General features: G+C 40.6%; 1 protein-coding gene across 2 annotated transcripts in view; it reads left to right on the plus strand.

Annotated features, from left to right (window-relative positions):
- Positions 1-22,713, plus strand: part of LOC128635619 (oocyte zinc finger protein XlCOF8.4) — a 64,625-nt gene that overhangs the window by 30,529 nt on the left and 11,383 nt on the right. For both annotated transcript variants that reach the window (XM_053688688.1, XM_053688687.1), the window contains 5 exons: positions 324-431; positions 2,283-2,378; positions 3,359-3,457; positions 13,899-13,982; positions 15,937-16,038. In XM_053688688.1, coding sequence (XP_053544663.1) covers positions 324-431; positions 2,283-2,378; positions 3,359-3,457; positions 13,899-13,982; positions 15,937-16,038 — 489 coding nt within the window. The remainder of the gene's footprint in view (positions 1-323; positions 432-2,282; positions 2,379-3,358; positions 3,458-13,898; positions 13,983-15,936; positions 16,039-22,713) is intronic.

Genomic DNA, 22,713 nt, shown 5'->3' on the forward strand with positions numbered 1-22,713 from the left:
ATGTGGCGGCTAAATATTTTTATCTATGATCCCCCCCCCCTTGCCACAATGTGGCCATTGACTTTTCTACATAGTCTACTTTGTTGTTTTGCAGACTTATTAGGGGACCGTTCTTGACGAGAACCATAATTGTCTGAAACAGAGGAGCATAGACAGTTAGGAAGGAAGAAATCGAGACAGATGAGCATGAACAATTTATTTTTTATTTTTAGTGAAACGTGCAAGAAAATGAGGAAACCGTTATATTCTCACTAGTTTTGGCTATTTGTAAATATTCCAACATAAACACTAACCCTACAATGTATATCAATTGGTTTCTACAGATGACGTAGACACAGAACTTATTCTAAGCGTTGAACAAATAGAGGAATCGGATGTCGAGAGTCAAATGGAAGATCCGGTGCAAGAACCGCAGAAAAATATCAGCTCAAGTGAGTATATATTTATAGTGTAACGCCTGGGACAGACACTAAATCATGTATTTAAATGGCAGTGTTATAACTCAAGTGGCCCCATTTATCAGTTAAATATATAAGAAGGAAAGAAACAGAAGCATTATTTGGGCACACTTGGGGGGATTATTACCTCAAACACCTCTGAGCCTTTGATAAAGCTTATGCGAAACGCGCGTTAGGCGGTTCGCACTGCTGCTCTCCTTAATTTGTTTCTAAATAGATAATGTGGAAAATAGCTTATTACTTCGGTAAAAAACTTTGGTAACTTAGATGGTATATGGTAATTCGTTGGCCCAACTTTTGGGCATATTCATAGTTACTATAAGTGGAAGCTGGGGCGGCTATCTTGGTAATGTGGTGACAGATATTTATAGACTAATTGCTTAACAGGCGATTTTAATACATAACCTTGTACTGGTCAGGTCATCCACATTCCACCTCTGAGCCGACTACTGATACAAATATAATCAGATAGAATTTATCTTAAGTTGGTTTTCAGCATTTTGCTCAGATAAGATATAATCCAAAATATAACGGTTATTAGGAAGTTTACTCCTTTGTTGGAGAGCACACAGTGCCCTTTTCTATTTTTATTTATTTTTTCTCTTTTTTTCGTAACCTTTTTTATATAATTTAGTTTGATGTATTTTTAACTTAAAGTGGCATGGTCCACAACACTGGGTCTATTTTTTAATATTGTATAATAAACTTTATGTTTTAATTAAATTCACTACACAATAAACACACTTACCCTACATGTATGAGGTAATAATCCCCCCAAGTGTGCCCTAATAATGCTTCTGTTTCTTTCCTTCTTATATATTTAATCTATATTTGGCATTAGGCACTACCTTATCCAATACGAAGGTTTATTAGGATTTAGGTTTGTGGATTATTATCTCCAGTTCCTTCCCATATCCCCCTTTAGGTTAAAAGGGAATTTATCCCATTTATCAGTTGGCAGGGGGACAAGTTAAAATAAATATATTGTGTACACTGACATTCTCATTTTATATGAATGATAATAATGTTGCAAATTACGCTACCTTTTTTTTATAATTTAGAAACTAGTCGTCATGCTGAATATAAACAAAAAAGTACAAAAAATCACTTGGTGTATAAATAAGAAAAAATAAAAAGTGAAAAATAGGTAAAAATGTTTAAGTTCAATTATAAGTATATATGTGATCCGTGAAGTCCTCCTCACTTTTGGTGAATCAAGTGTTTTCCTCACCTCAAAAACAAAAAAAGGCAAATATAGTGCAATAGAGTTTTATAATGGAGATAATATTCACACCGGTGGTCCCACCAAGGGGCTACTCACGCTTTATAGAGCCAGCCAGGCTCTAGGTTCAGACCTCTCTCTTTCTCTCTCTCTCTCTCTCTCTCTCTCTCTCTCTCTCTCTCTCTCTCTCTCTCTCTCTCTCTCTCTCTCTCTCTCTCTCTCTCTCTCTTTCTCTTTCTCTTTCTCTTTCTCTTTCTCTTTCTCTTTCTCTTTCTCTTTCTTTCTTTCTCTTTCTCTTTCTCTTTCTCTTTCTCTTTCTCTTTCTCTTTCTCTTTCTTTCTTTCTCTTTCTCTCTCTTTCTCTCTCTTTCTCTCTCTTTCTCTCTCTTTCTCTCTCTTTTTCTCTCTTTTTCTCTCTTTTTCTCTCTTTTTCTCTCTTTTTCTCTCTTTTTCTCTCTTTTTCTCTCTTTTTCTCTCTTTTTCTCTCTTTTTCTCTCTCTTTCTCTCTTTTTCTTTTTCTCTCCTCATTTTTTATCTGAGTGATTGTTTTGTAGATAATCTGCAATAATTGTTTACTGACTTCTCTTGTATTGCACTCAACAGATTTTTGTGATCATCTAAATGTTGTGAAAATTCATAATGAAATTGTGACTAATAACAATATGCAGCATGTAGAAATCTGTTCCGTCCCATGCGCAGGTGAGTGATCTGTATAATAGACGTTTAAATATTCAACTAATCACTGTTTGCAAATAAAAAGTTGTATTTCAGTTTTTAATAAGTTTCCAAATTACTTCTTTTATTAAATTTGCTTCGTTCCCATGATAATCTGTGTTGATATTTCTTACGGTCAGAGAGAAGTTAATTTGTCTAAGTGATCATTAAAATGGCTGCATGTTTTAGAGCGACCTAAGTGCACTCAGTGAATTCATCAGGTCAGCCCATGACAAAGGCTTGTGTTACAGAAATACTCCAGAGTTTCTTCTTGTCTTAGCAACTCCCAGCAGCTGGTCACACACATTTTTACTGTAGTAGAGTAGAGCTTAGGCTGTTTCCTGTGCATGCTGAGAACTCTGGTTAACTTTACATTTTACTGATATATTGTTCATGTTAACTATTTTATAGATATTGAAATACATATGTCTAGATGTGTGTGTGTGTGTGTGTTATATACATATATATATATATATATATATATATATATATATATATATATATATATATATATATTGCGTGTAAAGTCAGATATTGGGTAATCCTAGGATTACCTGGGTAAAACGGACATTACCCAAGCGGCTGTTTGTAAAAACTGATGTAACATCATAAATCTCAGAGTGCATCGAGTTACCGCATCAAACATATATACAATCCACTGTAATTCCCCCATCTTCACTAGCTTTTTGTTGCTTTTGCCCCCCTTGTAAACCTCATTACCCAATGGTTCACTTGGGGTGGATGCCAGAGGTTCGGCGGGGCACCTTCTTTAAAAACCCCAAGCGGAGACAAAATAATAGTGTAGATAGAAGAATTACAGTACATCGGGCTTTACCCACACCCGCTTGGGTAATGTCTGTTTTAACCGTTTTATTTTTAATAGAATGCATTTTTTTATCCGAGTGACAGTTTGTTTTGTAGATAATCTCCAATAAACGTTTACTGACTTCTATTTCCCTCAACAGGTTTTTGTGATCAGAATCTAAATGTTGTAAAAATTCATAATGAAATTGTGACTAATAGCAATATGCAGCATGTAGAAATCTGTTCCGTCCCATGCGCAGGTGAGTGATCTGTATAATAGCACTGCATTACTTCTACTAATCACTGCGCAGGTGAGTGATCTGCATAATAGCACTGCATTACTTCTACTAATCACTGCGCAGGTGAGTGATCTGCATAATAGCACTGCATTACTTCTACTAATCACTGCGCAGGTGAGTGATCTGTATAATAGCACTGCATTACTTCTACTAATCACTGCGCAGGTGAGTGATCTGTATAATAGCACTGCATTATTTTCTACGTATCCATCCTCTATCGTTCTACTAATCACTGTGCAGGTGAGTGATCTGTATAATAGCTCTGCATTACTTTCTACGTATCCATCCTCTATCGTTCTACTAATCACTGCCCAGGTGAGTGATCTGTATAATAGCTCTGCATTACTTTCTACGTATCCATCCTCTATCGTTCTACTAATCACTGCGCAGGTGAGTGATATGTATAATAGCTCTGCATTACTTTCTACGTATCCATCCTCTATCGTTCTACTAATCACTGCGCAGGTGAGTGATCTGTATAATAGCACTGCATTACTTCTACTAATCACTGCGCAGGTGAGTGATCTGTATAATAGCACTGCATTACTTTCTATGTATCCATCCTCTATTGTTCTACTAATCACTGCGCAGGTGAGTGATCTGTATAATAGCACTGCATTACTTCTACTAATCACTGCGCAGGTGAGTGATCTGTATAATAGCACTGCATTATTTTCTACGTATCCATCCTCTATCGTTCTACTAATCACTGCCCAGGTGAGTGATCTGTATAATAGCTCTGCATTACTTTCTACGTATCCATCCCCTATTGTTCTACTAATCACTGCGCAGGTGAGTGATCTGTATAATAGCACTGCATTACTTTCTATGTATCCATCCTCTATCGTTCTACTAATCACTGCGCAGGTGAGTGATCTGTATAATAGCACTGCATTACTTCTACTAATCACTGCGCAGGTGAGTGATCTGTATAATAGCTCTGCATTACTTTCTACGTATCCATCCTCTATCGTTCTACTAATCACTGCGCAGGTGAGTGATCTGTATAATAGCTCTGCATTACTTTCTACGTATCCATCCTCTATCGTTCTACTAATCACTGCGCAGGTGAGTGATCTGTATAATAGCACTGCATTACTTCTACTAATCACTGCGCAGGTGAGTGATCTGTATAATAGCTCTGCATTACTTTCTACGTATCCATCCTCTATCGTTCTACTAATCACTGCGCAGGTGAGTGATCTGTATAATAGCTCTGCATTACTTTCTACGTATCCATCCTCTATCGTTCTACTAATCACTGCGCAGGTGAGTGATCTGTATAATAGCTCTGCATTACTTTCTACGTATCCATCCTCTATCGTTCTACTAATCACTGCGCAGGTGAGTGATCTGTATAATAGCACTGCATTACTTCTACTAATCACTGCGCAGGTGAGTGATCTGTATAATAGCTCTGCATTACTTTCTACGTATCCATCCTCTATCGTTCTACTAATCACTGCGCAGGTGAGTGATCTGTATAATAGCTCTGCATTACTTTCTACGTATCCATCCTCTATCGTTCTACTAATCACTGCGCAGGTGAGTGATCTGTATAATAGCTCTGCATTACTTTCTACGTATCCATCCTCTATCGTTCTACTAATCACTGCGCAGGTGAGTGATCTGTATAATAGCACTGCATTACTTCTACTAATCACTGCGCAGGTGAGTGATCTGTATAATAGCTCTGCATTACTTTCTACGTATCCATCCTCTATCGTTCTACTAATCACTGCGCAGGTGAGTGATATGTATAATAGCTCTGCATTACTTTCTACGTATCCATCCTCTATCGTTCTACTAATTACTGCGCAGGTGAGTGATCTGTATAATAGCTCTGCATTACTTTCTACGTATCCATCCTCTATCGTTCTACTAATTACTGCGCAGGTGAGTGATCTGTATAATAGCTCTGCATTACTTTCTACGTATCCATCCTCTATCGTTCTACTAATCACTGCGCAGGTGAGTGATCTGTATAATAGCTCTGCATTACTTTCTACGTATCCATCCTCTATCGTTCTACTAATCACTGCGCAGGTGAGTGATATGTATAATAGCACTGCATTACTTTCTACGTATCCATCCTCTATCGTTCTACTAATCACTGCGCAGGTGAGTGATCTGTATAATAGCTCTGCATTACTTTCTACGTATCCATCCTCTATCGTTCTACTAATCACTGCGCAGGTGAGTGATCTGTATAATAGCACTGCATTACTTTCTACGTATCCATCCTCTATCGTTCTACTAATCACTGCGCAGGTAAGTGATATGTATAATAGCTCTGCATTACTTTCTACGTATCCATCCTCTATCGTTCTACTAATCACTGCGCAGGTGAGTGATCTGTATAATAGCACTGCATTACTTCTACTAATCACTGCGCAGGTGAGTGATCTGTATAATAGCTCTGCATTACTTTCTACGTATCCATCCTCTATCGTTCTACTAATCACTGCGCAGGTGAGTGATCTGTATAATAGCTCTGCATTACTTTCTACGTATCCATCCTCTATCGTTCTACTAATCACTGCGCAGGTGAGTGATATGTATAATAGCTCTGCATTACTTTCTACGTATCCATCCTCTATCGTTCTACTAATCACTGCGCAGGTGAGTGATCTGTATAATAGCTCTGCATTACTTTCTACGTATCCATCCTCTATCGTTCTACTAATCACTGCGCAGGTGAGTGATCTGTATAATAGCACTGCATTACTTCTACTAATCACTGCGCAGGTGAGTGATCTGTATAATAGCTCTGCATTACTTTCTACGTATCCATCCTCTATCGTTCTACTAATCACTGCGCAGGTGAGTGATATGTATAATAGCTCTGCATTACTTTCTACGTATCCATCCTCTATCGTTCTACTAATTACTGCGCAGGTGAGTGATCTGTATAATAGCTCTGCATTACTTTCTACGTATCCATCCTCTATCGTTCTACTAATCACTGCGCAGGTGAGTGATCTGTATAATAGCTCTGCATTACTTTCTACGTATCCATCCTCTATCGTTCTACTAATCACTGCGCAGGTGAGTGATATGTATAATAGCTCTGCATTACTTTCTACGTATCCATCCTCTATCGTTCTACTAATCACTGCGCAGGTGAGTGATCTGTATAATAGCACTGCATTACTTCTACTAATCACTGCGCAGGTGAGTGATCTGTATAATAGCACTGCATTACTTTCTACGTATCCATCCTCTATCGTTCTACTAATCACTGCGCAGGTGAGTGATCTGTATAATAGCTCTGCATTACTTTCTACGTATCCATCCTCTATCGTTCTACTAATCACTGCGCAGGTGAGTGATATGTATAATAGCTCTGCATTACTTTCTACGTATCCATCCTCTATCGTTCTACTAATCACTGCGCAGGTGAGTGATCTGTATAATAGCACTGCATTACTTCTACTAATCACTGCGCAGGTGAGTGATCTGTATAATAGCACTGCATTACTTTCTACGTATCCATCCTCTATCGTTCTACTAATCACTGCGCAGGTGAGTGATCTGTATAATAGCTCTGCATTACTTTCTACGTATCCATCCTCTATCGTTCTACTAATCACTGCGCAGGTGAGTGATCTGTATAATAGCTCTGCATTACTTTCTACGTATCCATCCTCTATCGTTCTACTAATCACTGCGCAGGTGAGTGATATGTATAATAGCTCTGCATTACTTTCTACGTATCCATCCTCTATCGTTCTACTAATCACTGCGCAGGTGAGTGATCTGTATAATAGCACTGCATTACTTCTACTAATCACTGCGCAGGTGAGTGATCTGTATAATAGCACTGCATTACTTTCTACGTATCCATCCTCTATCGTTCTACTAATCACTGCGCAGGTGAGTGATCTGTATAATAGCTCTGCATTACTTTCTACGTATCCATCCTCTATCGTTCTACTAATCACTGCGCAGGTGAGTGATATGTATAATAGCTCTGCATTACTTTCTACGTATCCATCCTCTATCGTTCTACTAATCACTGCACAGGTGAGTGATCTGTATAATAGCACTGCATTACTTCTACTAATCACTGCGCAGGTGAGTGATCTGTATAATAGCTCTGCATTACTTTCTACGTATCCATCCTCTATCGTTCTACTAATCACTGCGCAGGTGAGTGATATGTATAATAGCTCTGCATTACTTTCTACGTATCCATCCTCTATCGTTCTACTAATCACTGCGCAGGTGAGTGATATGTATAATAGCTCTGCATTACTTTCTACGTATCCATCCTCTATCGTTCTACTAATCACTGCGCAGGTGAGTGATATGTATAATAGCTCTGCATTACTTTCTACGTATCCATCCTCTATCGTTCTACTAATCACTGCGCAGGTGAGTGATCTGTATAATAGCTCTGCATTACTTTCTACGTATCCATCCTCTATCGTTCTACTAATCACTGCGCAGGTGAGTGATATGTATAATAGCTCTGCATTACTTTCTACGTATCCATCCTCTATCGTTCTACTAATCACTGCTTGCAAATAGAAAGGTAAAGAGGCATTTAAGGGATATGAAACCCAAAAATTGTCTCTCAGGCAGAGCATAAAGTTTTTAAATAGTTTCCAAGTTACTTCTATGGTCAAATTTGCTTTGTTCCAATGATATTCTGTGTTGAAGAGATACCTAGGTAGGAAATCTAGTGCCCTTGCAGAACTGCTGCCATATAGTGCTCCAGGCACGTGCACACTCCTGAGCTTACCTTGTATAATAGAAGTAGATTAATGAGTTGTTTAAATTGCTGCTTTATTTGAATCATTAAATATTTTTTTGTTTGTTTCATGTCCCTTTAAATTATGTTTCTTTCTAATGACACGGGGATTCCACGGATCATCATCAATTACTGTTGGGAATATCACTCCTGGCCAGCAGGAGGAGGCAAAGAGCACCACAGCAAAGCTGTTAAGTATCACCTCCCTTCCCTCCAACCCCAGTCATTCTCTTTGCCTGCGTTGCAAGGAGGTGGTAAAGTTTAGGTGTCTGATAAGAATTTTTCTTCAATCAAGATTTTATTATTTTAAAGCAGAGTAGGTTTGCTCTGATCTTTCCTAGGGTCTAGCCGTAGCCCACGTCAGTCTCTTCAGTAGAGCAGTGGTGGCTTTTAAGCAATTGGGAACTTGTGGGGTACAATCCCCACTGCGCCTCTCAAACAGTTTTTGCTTACCTGTCTTGAAAGCCTGAGTAAGCTTATTCAGTCTTTCCCTTTTCCACAGGTCCATGTGAGGGATGGTCCCCTCTCAAACCAGGTAAACTGTCCGTCTGCCAGACAGAGGCATATTCAGGTAAGTGCCAAGTTTATTTTTCTTTTTACAGGGAAAATATGGCACTTCAGCAGTTAAATCTGCAGGGGACGTTATTTTTATCAGTTAATCCTAGTAGGGTTACCTTTAAAAAGAAGGGCAGATTATGCAGGCACTAGGGACATGAGAAGCTCTTTTTATTATTAATTATTTTTTGATGGGCTCAGCAGTTGTCCTTTTATCTGGTTACCACACGGACAAGTACTGGGTATGTTTGTGCAGTGTTACTTCCGTTGCGCACATAGTTTTTTCCCCACTGTTGCGGCACTTCTATGAATTTAATGGCCGCCGGGAACGCCAATGACTAAGGATGCGGGTTCCTTCAGAGGTGGCAAGGCTGGTTTTGCGCGCCTTCCGGACTCACTTCCTGTGAGTTCCGGAATAGAGTCACTTGTAAGTTGCGGCTCTGCTAAGGGAAAGCGCAAGTTATCTACGATCGCACAGCCATTTTGTTGGGCAGTTCCGGATTGAGAACTAGATTGTTTATATTACAGTTTGCCGGCATCCACCAGGAAAGGTAGGCACCTCAGCATAATAGATGAGGTGTAGAGACTGTCTGGGGGTTTATCAGGAATCCCTTAGGTCTATGGTTGTCATGAACTGACCCTCTTGAACCAAGGGAAGAATGGAACGTATAGTTTCCATCTTGAAGGACGGTACTCTGAGAAACTTGTTTAGACATCTTAGGTCTAAAATTGGTCTAAAAGTTCCCTCTTTTTTTGGGAACCACGAACATATTGGAGTAGAATCCCAGACCCTGTTCCAATATGGGAACAGGAACAATCACTCCCAGGGCAGAAAAATCCCGGACACAATGGAAGAACGACTCTCTATTTATCTGGTCTACAGATAATCTTGAGAGGAGGAACCTGTGCCTGGAAGGAAAAGTCAAGAACTCTAGTTTGTACCCCTGGGATACAATGTACACCACCCAGGGATCCGGAAGATCCCAAACCCGAGCGAATAAAGAAAGTCTGCCCCCTACTTTATCTGCTCCCAGATTCGGGGCAGTCCCTTTAAGCTGACTTTGAATAATTTGCGAGCTTCTTAGACTGCTTCCCCTTGTTCCAAGACTGATTGGACTTCCAGGAAGGCTTGGTTCCTGCTTGGAAGAGGGGGGGGGGAGGCTTACCTTTAAAGTTTCGAAAAGAACGAAAACTACTCTGACGTCCTGTCTATTCCTCTTATCCTGATGGAGGAAATGACCTTTTCCTCCTGAAACATCAGAAATAAATTCGGCCAAGCCCGGCCCAAAGAAGGTCTTACCCTTGTAGGGAATCGCCAAAAGTTTGGTAATGGAATGAGGACTATGCGGATCTGGATCAGGCGACAAGAGAATCTCCTCTGTGGTGGTTGTCTCAGGAACACTTCTTCCGGGGAACCTGCTTCTGCAGACCTACCTGGGTGATTGTGACCATGGATGCTAGCCTGCTGGGTGGAGCAGTCTGGGGCTCGTTAAAGGCTCAGGGTCTATGTATGTATGTATTGGGTACTTGTAAAGCGCGGCTAATCACCCGTAAGGGTCTTAAGGCGCTGCTCATTTTATCAACCTCGAAAAGATGAAAGGCTGAGTGGACCTCATCGGGGAGAGCTCAGCTAAGGTGCCTTAGCATGCTGAGCTATCTGTCTGGGTTTGAGCTATCTGTCCGGGAGGAATCCGTCCTCTCCATAAACATCTTAAAGCGATCTTCAATGCTCTACTAGCCTGGTCTCAGTTAGCTTTAGCCCGGTTTATCAGTTTCTAGTCGGACAACTTAATATCGGTGGCTTACATCAACCACCAGGGAGGAACTCGGGGGGTTCTTTGGCAATGTCAGAGGTGACCAAAATTATTCAGTGGGCGGAGACCCACAACTGCTGTCTATCTGCGATCCACATTCCAGGAGTGGACAATTGGGAAGCGGATTTTCTGAGCAGACAGACTTTTCATCCTGGGGAGTGGGAACTCCATCCGGAGGTGTTTTCCAGTTTGATCCTCAAATGGGGGCGGCTGGAGCTATATCTCTTGGCATCTGAGCAGAATGCCAAGCTGCCGAGGTACGGTTCGAGTTCAAGGGATCCGCAGGCCGTCCTGATAGATGCGCTGGTGATGCCGTGGAATTTCCCTCTTCTATTTCAGGGTCCCTTCCTTCATCCAAATCTCACTTCTCTGAAGCTGACTGCTTGGAGATTAAGCGTGGGTTCTTGGAGTCGGTCGTTGAGACTTTGAACCAGGCTCGTAAGCCTGTGACTAGAAAGATTTAACATAAGATATGGTGTAAATATCTGTACTGGTTGAGTCCAAAGGTTTCTTGTGGAGTAGAGTCAGGATCCTAGGATTTTGTCCTTTCTCCAGGAAGGTCTGGAGAAGGGTTTGTCAGCGAGTACTTTGAAGGGTCAAATATCTGCCTTGTCTATTTTGTTGCATAAGCGTCTGGCAGATGTAACTGATGTGCAATCTTTTTGTCAGGCCTTGGTCGGAATCGGGCCTGTGTTTAAACCTCTTACTCCTCCCTGGAGTCTTATCCTTGTTCTTAAAGTCCTTCTGCAGACTCAGTTTGAGCCTATGCATTCATTTGATATTGAGATATTATCTTGGAAGGTTTTTGTTTCTTGTTGCCATTTCTTCTGCTCAGAGAGTCTCTGAACTCTCAGCGTTGCAGTGTGATTCCCCTTATCTTATCCTTCTTCCTGGTTCTAAGGTGGTTATATGTACTAAGTTAGTTTTCCTTCCTAAAGTGTTTTCGGATAGGAATATTAATCAGGAAATCGTTGTTCTTTCTTTGTGATCCTTCTTCTCATAAGGAGCGTTTGCTGCACAACCTAGATGTTGTGCGTGCGTTGAAATTCTATTTGCAGGCGACTAAGGATTTTCGCCAGTCTTCTTCTCTGTTTGTTGTTTTCTCTGGGAAACGCAAGGGTCGGACAGCTACGGCTACTTCTCTTTCTCTCTGGCTGAAGAGTTTAATTAACTTAGCCTATAAAACTGCTGGACAGCAGCCTCCTGAGAGAATCACAGCTCATTCCAAGAGGGCGGTTTCTTCTTCCTGGGCCTTCAAAAATGAAGCTTCTGTGGAACAGTTTTGCAAGGCTGCAACTTAGTCCTCTCTACATACTTTTAAAAAATGTTATACATTTGGCTCGGCTGAGGCCTCTTTTGGGAGAGAGTTTTTTTTTCAAGCAGTGGTGCCTTCTGTTTAGGTTCCCTGTCTTGTCCCTCCCTTATCATCTGTGTCCTCTAGCTTGGGTATTGATTCCCAACAGTAATTGATGATGATCCGTGGACTCATCGTGTCATTAGAAAGAAAACAAAATGTATGCTTACCTGATAAATTTCTTTCTTTCTGTTTATTCAGACAGTCTTTTTGTTTTATAAACCTCAGGCACCTTTGCACCTTGTGTTACTTCCTTTCTCTCCTTTTCCTTCGTTCGAATGACTGGGGGTTGTGGGAAGGGAAGTTAAACTTAACAGCTTTGCTGTGGTGCTCTTTGCCTCCTCCTGCTGGCCAGGAGTGATATTCCCAACAGTAATTGATGATGATCCGTGGACTCATCGCGTCAAGAAAGAAAGAAATTTATCAGGTAAGCATAAATTTTGTTTTTCATTTGTTGTTTCTAAAACATTGTGATTTATTCTGTATTATTAAAGGGACACTGAACCCAATTTTTTACTTTTGTGATTCAGATAGAGCATGAAATTTTATGCAACTTTCTAATTTACTCCTATTATCAATTTTTCTTCGTTCTCTTGCTATCTTTATTTTAAAAGCAGGAATGTAAATCTTAGCAGCCAGCCCATTTTAGGTTCAGCACCATGGATAGCGCTTGCTTATTGGGAGGCTTACATTTACCCACCAATAAGCAAGCATAACCCAGGTTCTCAACCAAAAATGGGCCAGCTCCTATGCATCACATTCCTGCTTTTTAAATAACGATAGCAAGAGAACGAAGAAAAATTGATAATAGGAGTAAATTAGAAAGTTGCTTAAAATGGCATGTTCTATCTAAATCATGAGAAAAAAAATGTGGGTTTAGTGTCCCTTTAAATGAAATGAATATAGCAGCTATGCTTAGTAAAATTGCATTTTGTTTTCATGTGGGACGGGGGGGACTGTCCCTTCCAGCCAATGAGCATGCATACTGCAGTATTAATAAGTATTTTTCATATCCATGTATACAGCATTAACTTTACATTTTTTGTGCAAAAAACAAAACATTGGGCAGTGTAGCTTTTTTCAGTGGTCAGTCAGGTGTTAAATGTGGTTGCTAGTTTGAAAACTACTGTAAGGCCCTATGGCAAAACCAATCTATGATCTGAAATGCCATTGTCTGCAGAAAGAAGAGGACACATGCAGGAACTGTTAGTGCTTTTGCTTTGCGGCGCTGCTCCACCTCAGACAGGTCTCTTTAAACAGCGCTGTGCTCTGGCTGCACAGTGTAAGGTTTCTTTAACACAGTGCAGCCAGAGCAAAGTGCTGTTTGAAAGGATAGTCCAATACAGAGCAGTGCTGCACAGCAACAGCGCATTGATCGATGAATGACTCTCATGGATTTTTCTAACCCCGCCCCTTAACCTTTCCTAGTCTGCAAATCTGTGACTCCTGAATGTAAGACATGTTTTTGAGCAATGCACCTTTTTTTATTACTATTTTATTACCTTATAATTATTTGATGCTAGGCCAAGAGCAAAGGAAACGCATTTATTTAAGATACATTTTAAAACCTTACATTTTATTTTTTTTCTTTGCAATACAATTTTTAAACTGGCTCTTTAGTGTAACTGTCCCAATTTAACCCCTTAACGACTACAACATAACCTAGACTTGGTTTAGGGGCAGCAGGCTGGGCATTGTAAGCTTCTCTACCAAGTGGTTAATGGGAGTTTACCCATCAGCACTCCTGTGACTATGTTGCTGCATAGGTGCAATTTCTTCATCTGCATTGTGTATACAGCCGTGATATTGCCACCAGGGAGACGAGAGCCAATTTATTTAGGTGGGAACCACACTACAGTCTCTTATTGGTTATTCATCCCAAAGATAAATACATATGAGTTTTGTGTCTGTCTGCAAATCTAGATACCGTATCAAATGGGGACAGCGAAGATTGTGAAGACGATAATTATATTCAGCAGGTGGAAATCAATTCAGACACTTGTGCAGGTGAGTTACAAACGCTTTGTGCCGTGGGAAATATATAACGCTATTTACAAGATAGGCATGAACTGTGTGTAGAGTGGTATCTACACATTACGCTGCCCTAGGCAGGATTCCGTTTCACAGACATCTCTGTAACTCTGTTAAAGGAGCTTAAAGGTAGTTGAAACTCTAATTTTTTTTCTTTTTTGTTTCAGATAGAACATACCATTTTAAACAAATGTCCTTCTAGTACCTAATTTGCTTCATTCTCTTGGTATCCTTTGTTGAAGGAGCAGTAATGCACTACTGGGAGCTAGCTGAAAGCCAATAGCTAAAGTCATGTATGTGCAGTCACCAATCAGCAGCTTCTGAGTCTACCTAAGTATATTTTTCAACAAAAGATAGAAAAAGTACAAGACAAAGGAGATAATAGAAATAAATTGGAAAGTTATTTAAAATCCCATGCGCTATCTGAATCATGAAAAAATGGGTTTCATGTCCCTTTAATAAATATTTTCTATGCACATGAAAGATTTAATAGTTAAAGGGACAGTAAAGTAAAAATAAACTTTTATGATTCAGAGCAAATGACTTCTATTATTTAATTGTGAGCAGTATTTTTATATAAACACTTTCTGAGGCACTAACTCCTGAGCATTTGCAATTGCTCACAGCATATACGTATGTCAGTTTGTGATTGGCTGATGGCTGTCACATGCTATAGGGGACAGGGAAACAGAAGGAAACTTTTAAAGTTGTCAGAAAATAAGATCTACTGATTTCTCTCACCACTCCCTTCTCTCCCTTCTCTCTCTCTCTCTCTCTCTAATAAAATATTTGAATATTCTCCTTTTAAAGGGACAGTAAATTCAGAATTAAACTTTCACGGTTCAGATATAACCTACAATTTTCAACATCTTTCTGATTTACTTCTATTATCAAATTTTACTGTCTATCCTTTGTTGAAGAGCATGCCTACTGGAGAGCTAGCAAGTGGGGGCTTCGAACATGCCTCTTGGCGTTGACTCACATATAAGTTCAACTAGCTACCAGCAGTGCATTGCTGATCCTACCTAGGTTTTAATCTTTAACAAAGGATAACAAGAGAACATTATAAATTTAATAATATAAGTAAATTGGAAAGTTGTATAAAGTCATGAAATTGCGACTTATAAATCAGCCTGCTGGTGCCAGTCTGGTCTTTTACAAGTGAGGTTGCTTTATAGTGCGGGGCAATCTAGGTAAAATGTCTCCTTATATTTGTCATTAAAGGGGCAGTCAAATCTAAATTAAACTTTCATGATTCAGATAGAGTATTTTAAACAATTTTCCAATGTACTTTTAATATCAATTGCTTCATTCTCTGTATATCCTTTGTTCAAAAACATACCTAGATAGGCCCAGGAGCAGCAATGCATTACTGGGAGCTAGCTGCTGATTGGTGGCTGCATGTATATGCTTCTTGTGATTGACTCACCTGATGTGCTCAGCTAGCCCCCAGTAGTGCATTGCTGCTTCTTCAACAAAGGATACTTAGTAAATAAAAAAAAATGGTATTCTCTATTTGAATCATGAAAGAAAAGGATGGGGTTTTAATGTCCCTTTAATAAATAATAAGTGCATTTGTATGTAAGTGGGTAAAGCTAATTTGTGGAATGAATTAAAAGGGACAGAACACTTAGATTGTAATATAAAAATCTTAAAGGGACATTACAAACTTTGAAATGGAAATATAGAATGAAAAACTGAAAAAAAAAATCTTTATATATATATAACTGCAATATTATTATTATTATCGGTTATTTGTAGAGCGCCAAATGATTTTACATCGCAGTTTTATTCGGCATAACTACACATTTTCTAAAATAATCTCAAGATGTTTACTGTCCCCTTAACTCGGTTATACTGTGCACCCATTGCCTCTGATTGTGTAATCTGTATCATAAACTATTATTTAATTATTTGTTGTACTTAACAGATGTCGATGATGAAAATTCAGATTTTATATTAATAGAGGAGGAAACGGACGAGACCGATAATAATATTCAGCCACTGGAAATCCCCACAGACTTCTGCGCAAGTGAGTGATGTTATTTAATAAATATAATAGAACTAAAAACAAAAACTGAAGTAGACAACATCAGATATATATATATTAGGAAACAATAAAGAGCAGGGCTCCCCTCTCCAGCACACGGTCTAGTCCTGGACCGTCGCACACAATTCTTTTGTTGTGGAAGGAGACGCAGATCAGGAGAGCTCAATCCAATATTTGACCACTATGGACTCGATTTATCAAGCAGGGGCGGACGAGCAGCAATCCGTGCCTAATAAATCGCACCCTATGTATCTTCATCCCAGAGGCAGAACTTTTTTTCACTTTTTGCCATAAGATTTTCTTTCTAATGACTCAGTGAGTCCACGGATCATCATCAATTACTGGCCAGCAGAAGGAGGCAAAGAGCACCACAGCAAAGCTGTTAAGTATCACTTCCCTTCCCACAAACCCCAGTCGTTCTCTTTGCCTGCGTTACAAGGATAAGGTGAAGTTTTTGGTGTCTGATTATTTCTCTTCAATCAAGATTTTATTATTTTGGAAATCAGAGTAGGTTTACTCTAATCTTTCCCCTCAAGTTTGGGTCTAGCCGTACTCCACGTTAGTCTCTTCAGTAGGGCAGTGGTGGCTTTTAAGCAGTTAGGAACTTGTAAAGTGTGCTTTGCTGCATTTTCCTAACAGGTTGCTGCCCTGGTATAGAAAGCCTGAGTAGGTTTACTCTGTCTTTCTTTTTTCCACAGGTCTCTGTGAGGAGTAGCATCCTCCCATACTTTGTGAGGTCGTCTGACTGCCGGACGACTGAAATGCAGGTAAGTGCCCTTTTTTGTCTTCTGGGGCTAGGAGGCGGGCACTGAAAGGGTTAAGGTCTCTGGTAACTGAAGTTATATGGGACACAAATTCCTTAGGAATATTCTGGCAGTAAGCAGGTACTACTTAGCATGGGAGTTTGGAGACTAAGGGGTTAACTCCTTCAGGAAAGGAAGGGGTTAACTCTCTTTTGGGGCTTGGTGTTATTTTTTTTTTTTTTACTTTTATTTATAACCAATAAAGGGTGCAAAGTTACAAGGTGCCTCCCCAGCCCACCTCGCAGGATGAGCCCAGGAGGCAGATAAAACAATACAAGCATTGATTTCATACGTTAACATGCATTTGTCTCCAAGAATTCTCAATAGACAGTCAGTGCTCTAAAAGATAAGGGTTTACACCACTTCCTTGGGGTTTTTAACATTATTTCAAAACAAAACAAAACCAGACAAACAGGAGGGGGGGGCGGAAGGGGGGGGGGGACAGATGAGAGGGAGGGCAGAATGGTAAGGGAGCAAACAAACTTAAGTCGTAAAAACAGGGGAAACAGAAGGGTGACGAGGGAGGGGGAGTCAGGGGAGGGGGAAGGGATGGGGTGGTAGGAGATGGGGGGATATGGCGGGTGTACGTAGACCAACAGATAACATTTCTACATGTTTCGCAGGACAAGCCTTGAGTTATTGTGGTGATCGTGAGACAATACCATAATGGGCCAGTACTAGTGTTGGGTCATTTATATTAATGCGGAGTTTGCAAATGTCGATCAGAAAAACAGTGATCACCCTTTATGGGACACTGGTATACATTGCTGAGGTCAGAGCAAATCAAAACTAATTAATAGAAAGCCATAAACAGACCACAGCAAGTACCATTTCCTAGTTTGTTATGTAATGATACGGTAGGATAACAGCTATAGGCTGATAATGGGAATTATTAATACAGGTAGTGGAGCGTATATGTCTTTGAGTTTTAGTAAAATGTGTAAAGGCAAAGTGAGATTTAGAGTGGGTACTCAGCTAACAAAGAGGCTGTGAGGTAAGAAGTAAGATCTCCTTATATATAGAATAGAGCAGTTACAGATCTAATTAGAGATAGGCACTAACAGCTAACTGCTTGCGAACATGTGCTTAGAGGCACAAAGCCTGTAACCTAAGAAATAGAAATGTTTGCGAGATGGAAATAAAATGTGGACACAGGACCGCTGATCTGGGCTAGATCTGTCCGCAGTAGAAAAGGTAACATTGCTTAGTGCATATAAAAACTTGAAGTAAATTCCCTGCCAAGAGATCGCTAGCGCCACCATGAAGTGAACCTCAGAGCTGTGCCATAACCTATAAGGACACCTCAGTCATCCACAAACCCTTACAACAAAAATTAGCCCATAGCTGTTTAACACAGCATTCTTCTATGTATCTAAGACAAAATTAAAATTAAACCCTTGTGACGCCCGAATGGCCATAAGTAATCATCTTAAGATGTATGCATTACCCGTTTCCAAGTCAGCAGAGTTACTGAGAACGTAAGCACAGTGGTGGGGCTATATACCAAGCGTAACTCTATAGATTGAGGCACTGTAGTCACACTTATCTTTAAACAGATGCATAGTTTGCAAAGTCGTATGTAGTGTACACAGTCAGGCATCGGAAATGTAGACAAGAGGTAGTGGTTCAGAAGCTGTGTTAGAGGCGGCTGGCACTTGACGTAGATTATGTGTCACAGAACACTGACTGTAGCTGGGTGTGTCTAAGAAGAAACAGTCATATCGGAACCCAAGCACAACCATAGAGATATACATAAACTTTTTTCCAAAACAGTATGTGCGAAACATCAAGACATATTAACATATTGACATAAGCCTCTTATCTGATTGTGTGGCTAACAAGTTGCCCCTACAATATTTAACAAAGGCTGATGGTCTCCGCACAATGGCGGCTTAGCAAGAATAATAATAATAACAGTCCCGGCCAGTCAGTTTGTATACAAGTGTAATTGCACTGAGAACGATACCTCACATAAGTAGGGCTATACTAATCAAAGTTAGTTCCCCCTTTTGCCGCATAATATCATCCCACTCCAGTCCTTGGTGAAATCAGTTCGTTTACCAGTCTTTGATGGACGTCGTATCTGGAGTGCTGTCCGGTAGTGAGGTTGGGGCATAGCAGGGCGTTAATTGCAGAGGTGTAGGGCTGCCGTGCGTCTGTACTGTAGCTTGTGGGGCTGCTAAGTAGAATCCTCCCGATGTGTGTCCAGTCTCTTGAGGTAACATCTTTAATCAGCAGCTGTGCCTCACACTCTACTTCTGAGCTGCCAAAATCGGTCTCTTCCACGCCACTTTCAAGCGCGGCCGTCCCCCAGTTGGAGCGATATGACTGGTTTGTGGGTAAGTGCTCCAGGTTCCCCCGCACAGCCCAAGTAGGTGTCGGCCTGAACTCTTCCACAGACAAGAGGAGATCACCTGCAGAGCTGCCCTCTGAGATTGCACATGTTGGGACAGGTATCCGCGAGTGTTCAATGTCCAGAAATTGCGGTTCTAGAGCAGGGTAGTTGGGACTCAAATTAGGTGGAGCAGGTTCAGGGAAGCAAGATCGGCTCTTGTCTCGCACTATTTCTATGAGAACCTCGCAGCTACCGTGCAGGCGATCCAACTTGGGTGCTAATATTGCCAGTAGCTTTATGGCGATATCCTTTTCTGGATCCATTGCCTCGTGGGCTGCAGGGGTAGACACAGTCTGATATATACTTCCAAAATTCTACTTTCTCTGACTTCTCGGGGGCCAGATGATATCAATTCTGATCCCGTGAGGTTCCCGAACAACTTGCTTGCTAAGGGAGAATAGGATGGCTAGAAAAATGACCACTCTCGAACAAAACTTTTGAGATAGTCTGCAGAGCTTCACAAACTTGTGGCCATCTTGGATTGCCGCCTACCCGGAAGTCCGGCTTGGTGTTATTTTATGAAATATTCTCTGAGCTATCATGTCCTCAGTAGGATTATAGTAAGACGCGCTTTTTTTTCATTTTTTTTTTCAGCGCCATTCATTTTGGGAGAGTATGTAGTGTCATTTCCTCCATTTTCTTTTAAGATCGGAGCGGTGAAATGTATTTATTTATTTCTATATATGACGTAAACCTCACTAATTCTTTATATTCCATTTTTGTTTGAAGATCAGCAACGGAATTTTTTCTAGTAGGACATATGATGGAGAGTGGCGCGTATACGCTGATAACACCTTCAGGGTGACAAGCTGTTTGTCCGCACTCTTTGTCCTCTCTACACCCCTCGGTATCTAAGAGTTACAGGTTTTTCCATCGCTCTAATTTCAAGACCAGATACCTAGTTCGGCGGGAGAAAGCATGAATATCAGAGCGCTTCATCCCATTCTTTTTTTATGGCTCTGCCTCCTTCTTGGAAGCGGAGCGGCGCCATTTTAAGCTCTTGTTAGCCTTTTCCTATAACTCTGTCTTCTTTTCAAACGAGAACGGAGCGGCGTTCTCATTATACATATGCTTCACAGCGGAGTGGTCTTATAGAGAGATCCACAGGGATAGCGAGGACTCCTCTTACAATGTTTGGAAATACCGTTCTCCTAGTGGAAACGTTATTTATAAGAGGTTTTAATATTTTTTTTATATTTTTAATGTACATTATACATATTAAGATCTCAAATTGGACATTTTCTCTTTGGGACTGGGGTTTGTTCGTAGGCTCTTGATGACCTAATAGTATTGCCCCTCATGTTTATAATGTTTCACAATAAAATCATTCTTTCATTGGAGCCTCATTACTCATGTCCCTCAGGATTAATTGTCTTTGCAATTCAGAATTGCTTGCATAGCATAGGAGCTAAGTAAGCTGTTTTAGTAACTGGAAGTTGCTGGTGAATCCCTTTTCTGGTAGGGCCAGTATCTACTATCCATTGATTGTATAGACATGCCTTGTGGCTGAGCTCTGTAGCAACCCAAGGGTTGCAGGTTCGATCCCCGGTGAGGTCCACTCAGCCTTTCATCCTTCTGAAGTCGATTAAAAATAAGTAGCTCATTGAGACCCTTACACACACTGTATGTATTGGGTACTTGTGAAGCCACGCTTCAAGTGTACACAATACATACAGTGTGTTTAAATGTTTAATGCCCTATGAGCCCCTTGTCTCCCAGGATGATGCTGTTCAGGCAATGCCACAGCTTTCTCCTTACACGTCCCAAGCCTTTATGGCGTCACATGCAGTACCATACGGTTCCTCTCACTCTCCCTGAGGTGTGTATTTGCTTGCAGATTTTGCAGCTCAGGTATCCTTGCGGTATCTGCAGCTTTATCTGTTTTTTCCTTTCTACAGAGGATACGCAAGAGGACATTTAATGATTCCGATAGTAAGGTTTCTGCTCCATTCTCTGTTACACAGGTTGCTTTTTCTCCTAAGTCTTCTGAGGAGGGTTCGCTGGTAACCTCTGAGGGTGAAATCTCAGATTCGGACAGTATAATCCCTTCATCTGATGCTGATGTGGTCTACTTCAGATGTATACGTGCACACCTTGTGTACTGTTATAGGAGGTTTTCGCCACCTGGACAACATCGATAACCCAATGTCGTTGTCAACCCATGGAATTTTTATCTTTCTCATTTCTAGGGTGTTCCTCCTATGAGGAAGAGTTCTAGTCCTGTTTTGGATATTTTCACAGGAATAGGAGAAGTCTTCTCCCTGTCTTCCGTCCTTAAAGGATTTTCCTGTCGCTGACAATTATATGCTCAGTGTCTAAGTAGAAGGGAACTTTTCTACTATGGATTAGAGATCTTCGATTCTTATGGAGGGTAGCTTGGTCAGCTGAGAAGCTTAACTGTGGCCTAGTGGTACAGCCTAGGCTTTATATTTCTGCATTTGTAGGTTCAGTATTTTGGGTTTTCTCCAAATCCTCACTTTGGGTTTTCCTTTCTAGGATAAGACCTTGTTTGCACTTGGTCTGTCTGAACTTCTCTGTATTACGGGGTCAGTTATGTCTCTTGGAAACCAACATAACCTAGGATTTCCTCCCAGGGGCAAATTTCTCCTTCTAGAGTATCTGCAATCCAGGTATGATGAGAGGCATTCCTGGAACTGGGTTTAAGACCTTCCTCTCTGGAAGTGTTAGTTCCAATCCCAGTCTGGGAATGGGATTTAGGTATTACCTCAATTTTCTCAGGTTCTGACCTTCTATGGTTCAAGAGGGCCTGTTCATAAAGAACATAGACCTAATGATGTGGTTTTTTGTTCCCATGATCTAGTGAGACTTTTGGATCGTGATTTATGGCAAGGGTATTTTTCCTGGACAATATATGGTTTAGGTGTCTTCCTTCCTTCGAGCAAACTCTCTTTCTCTTGTAAAGGTGTATCCAGTCCACGGGTTCATCCATTACTTGTGGGATATTCTCCTTCCCAACAGGAAGCTGCAAGAGGACACCCACAGCAGAGCTGTCTATATAGCTCCTCCCCTAACTGCCACCCCCCAGTCATTCTCTTGCAGCTCTCGACAAGAAAGGAAGTATAAAGAGAGATGTGGTGACTTAGTGTAGTTTTTACCTTCAATCAAAAGTTTGTTATTTTTAAACGGTACCTGCGTTGTACTGTTTTTACTCTCAGGCAGAAATTGGAAGAAGACTTCTGCCTGGAGGTTTGATGATCTTAGCGGTTTGTAACTAAGGTCCATTGCTGTTCTCACACATAACTGAAGAGTATGGAAAGAAAACTTCAGTTGGGGGGACGGTCTGCAGATTGCCTGCTTTGAGGTATGTTCAGTATATTTTTTTCTAGAGAGATGATAAGGTCTAGAAAATGCTGACAGTGCCTGGTATGTTTAAGGTAAGCCTGATACAGTGATTTAACAACAACTGGGATCATGCTTGCAAAAACGGATAATATTCAT

The sequence above is a fragment of the Bombina bombina genome, chromosome 7 (assembly GCF_027579735.1).
Source record: "Bombina bombina isolate aBomBom1 chromosome 7, aBomBom1.pri, whole genome shotgun sequence".
Taxonomy (NCBI): domain Eukaryota; kingdom Metazoa; phylum Chordata; class Amphibia; order Anura; family Bombinatoridae; genus Bombina; species Bombina bombina.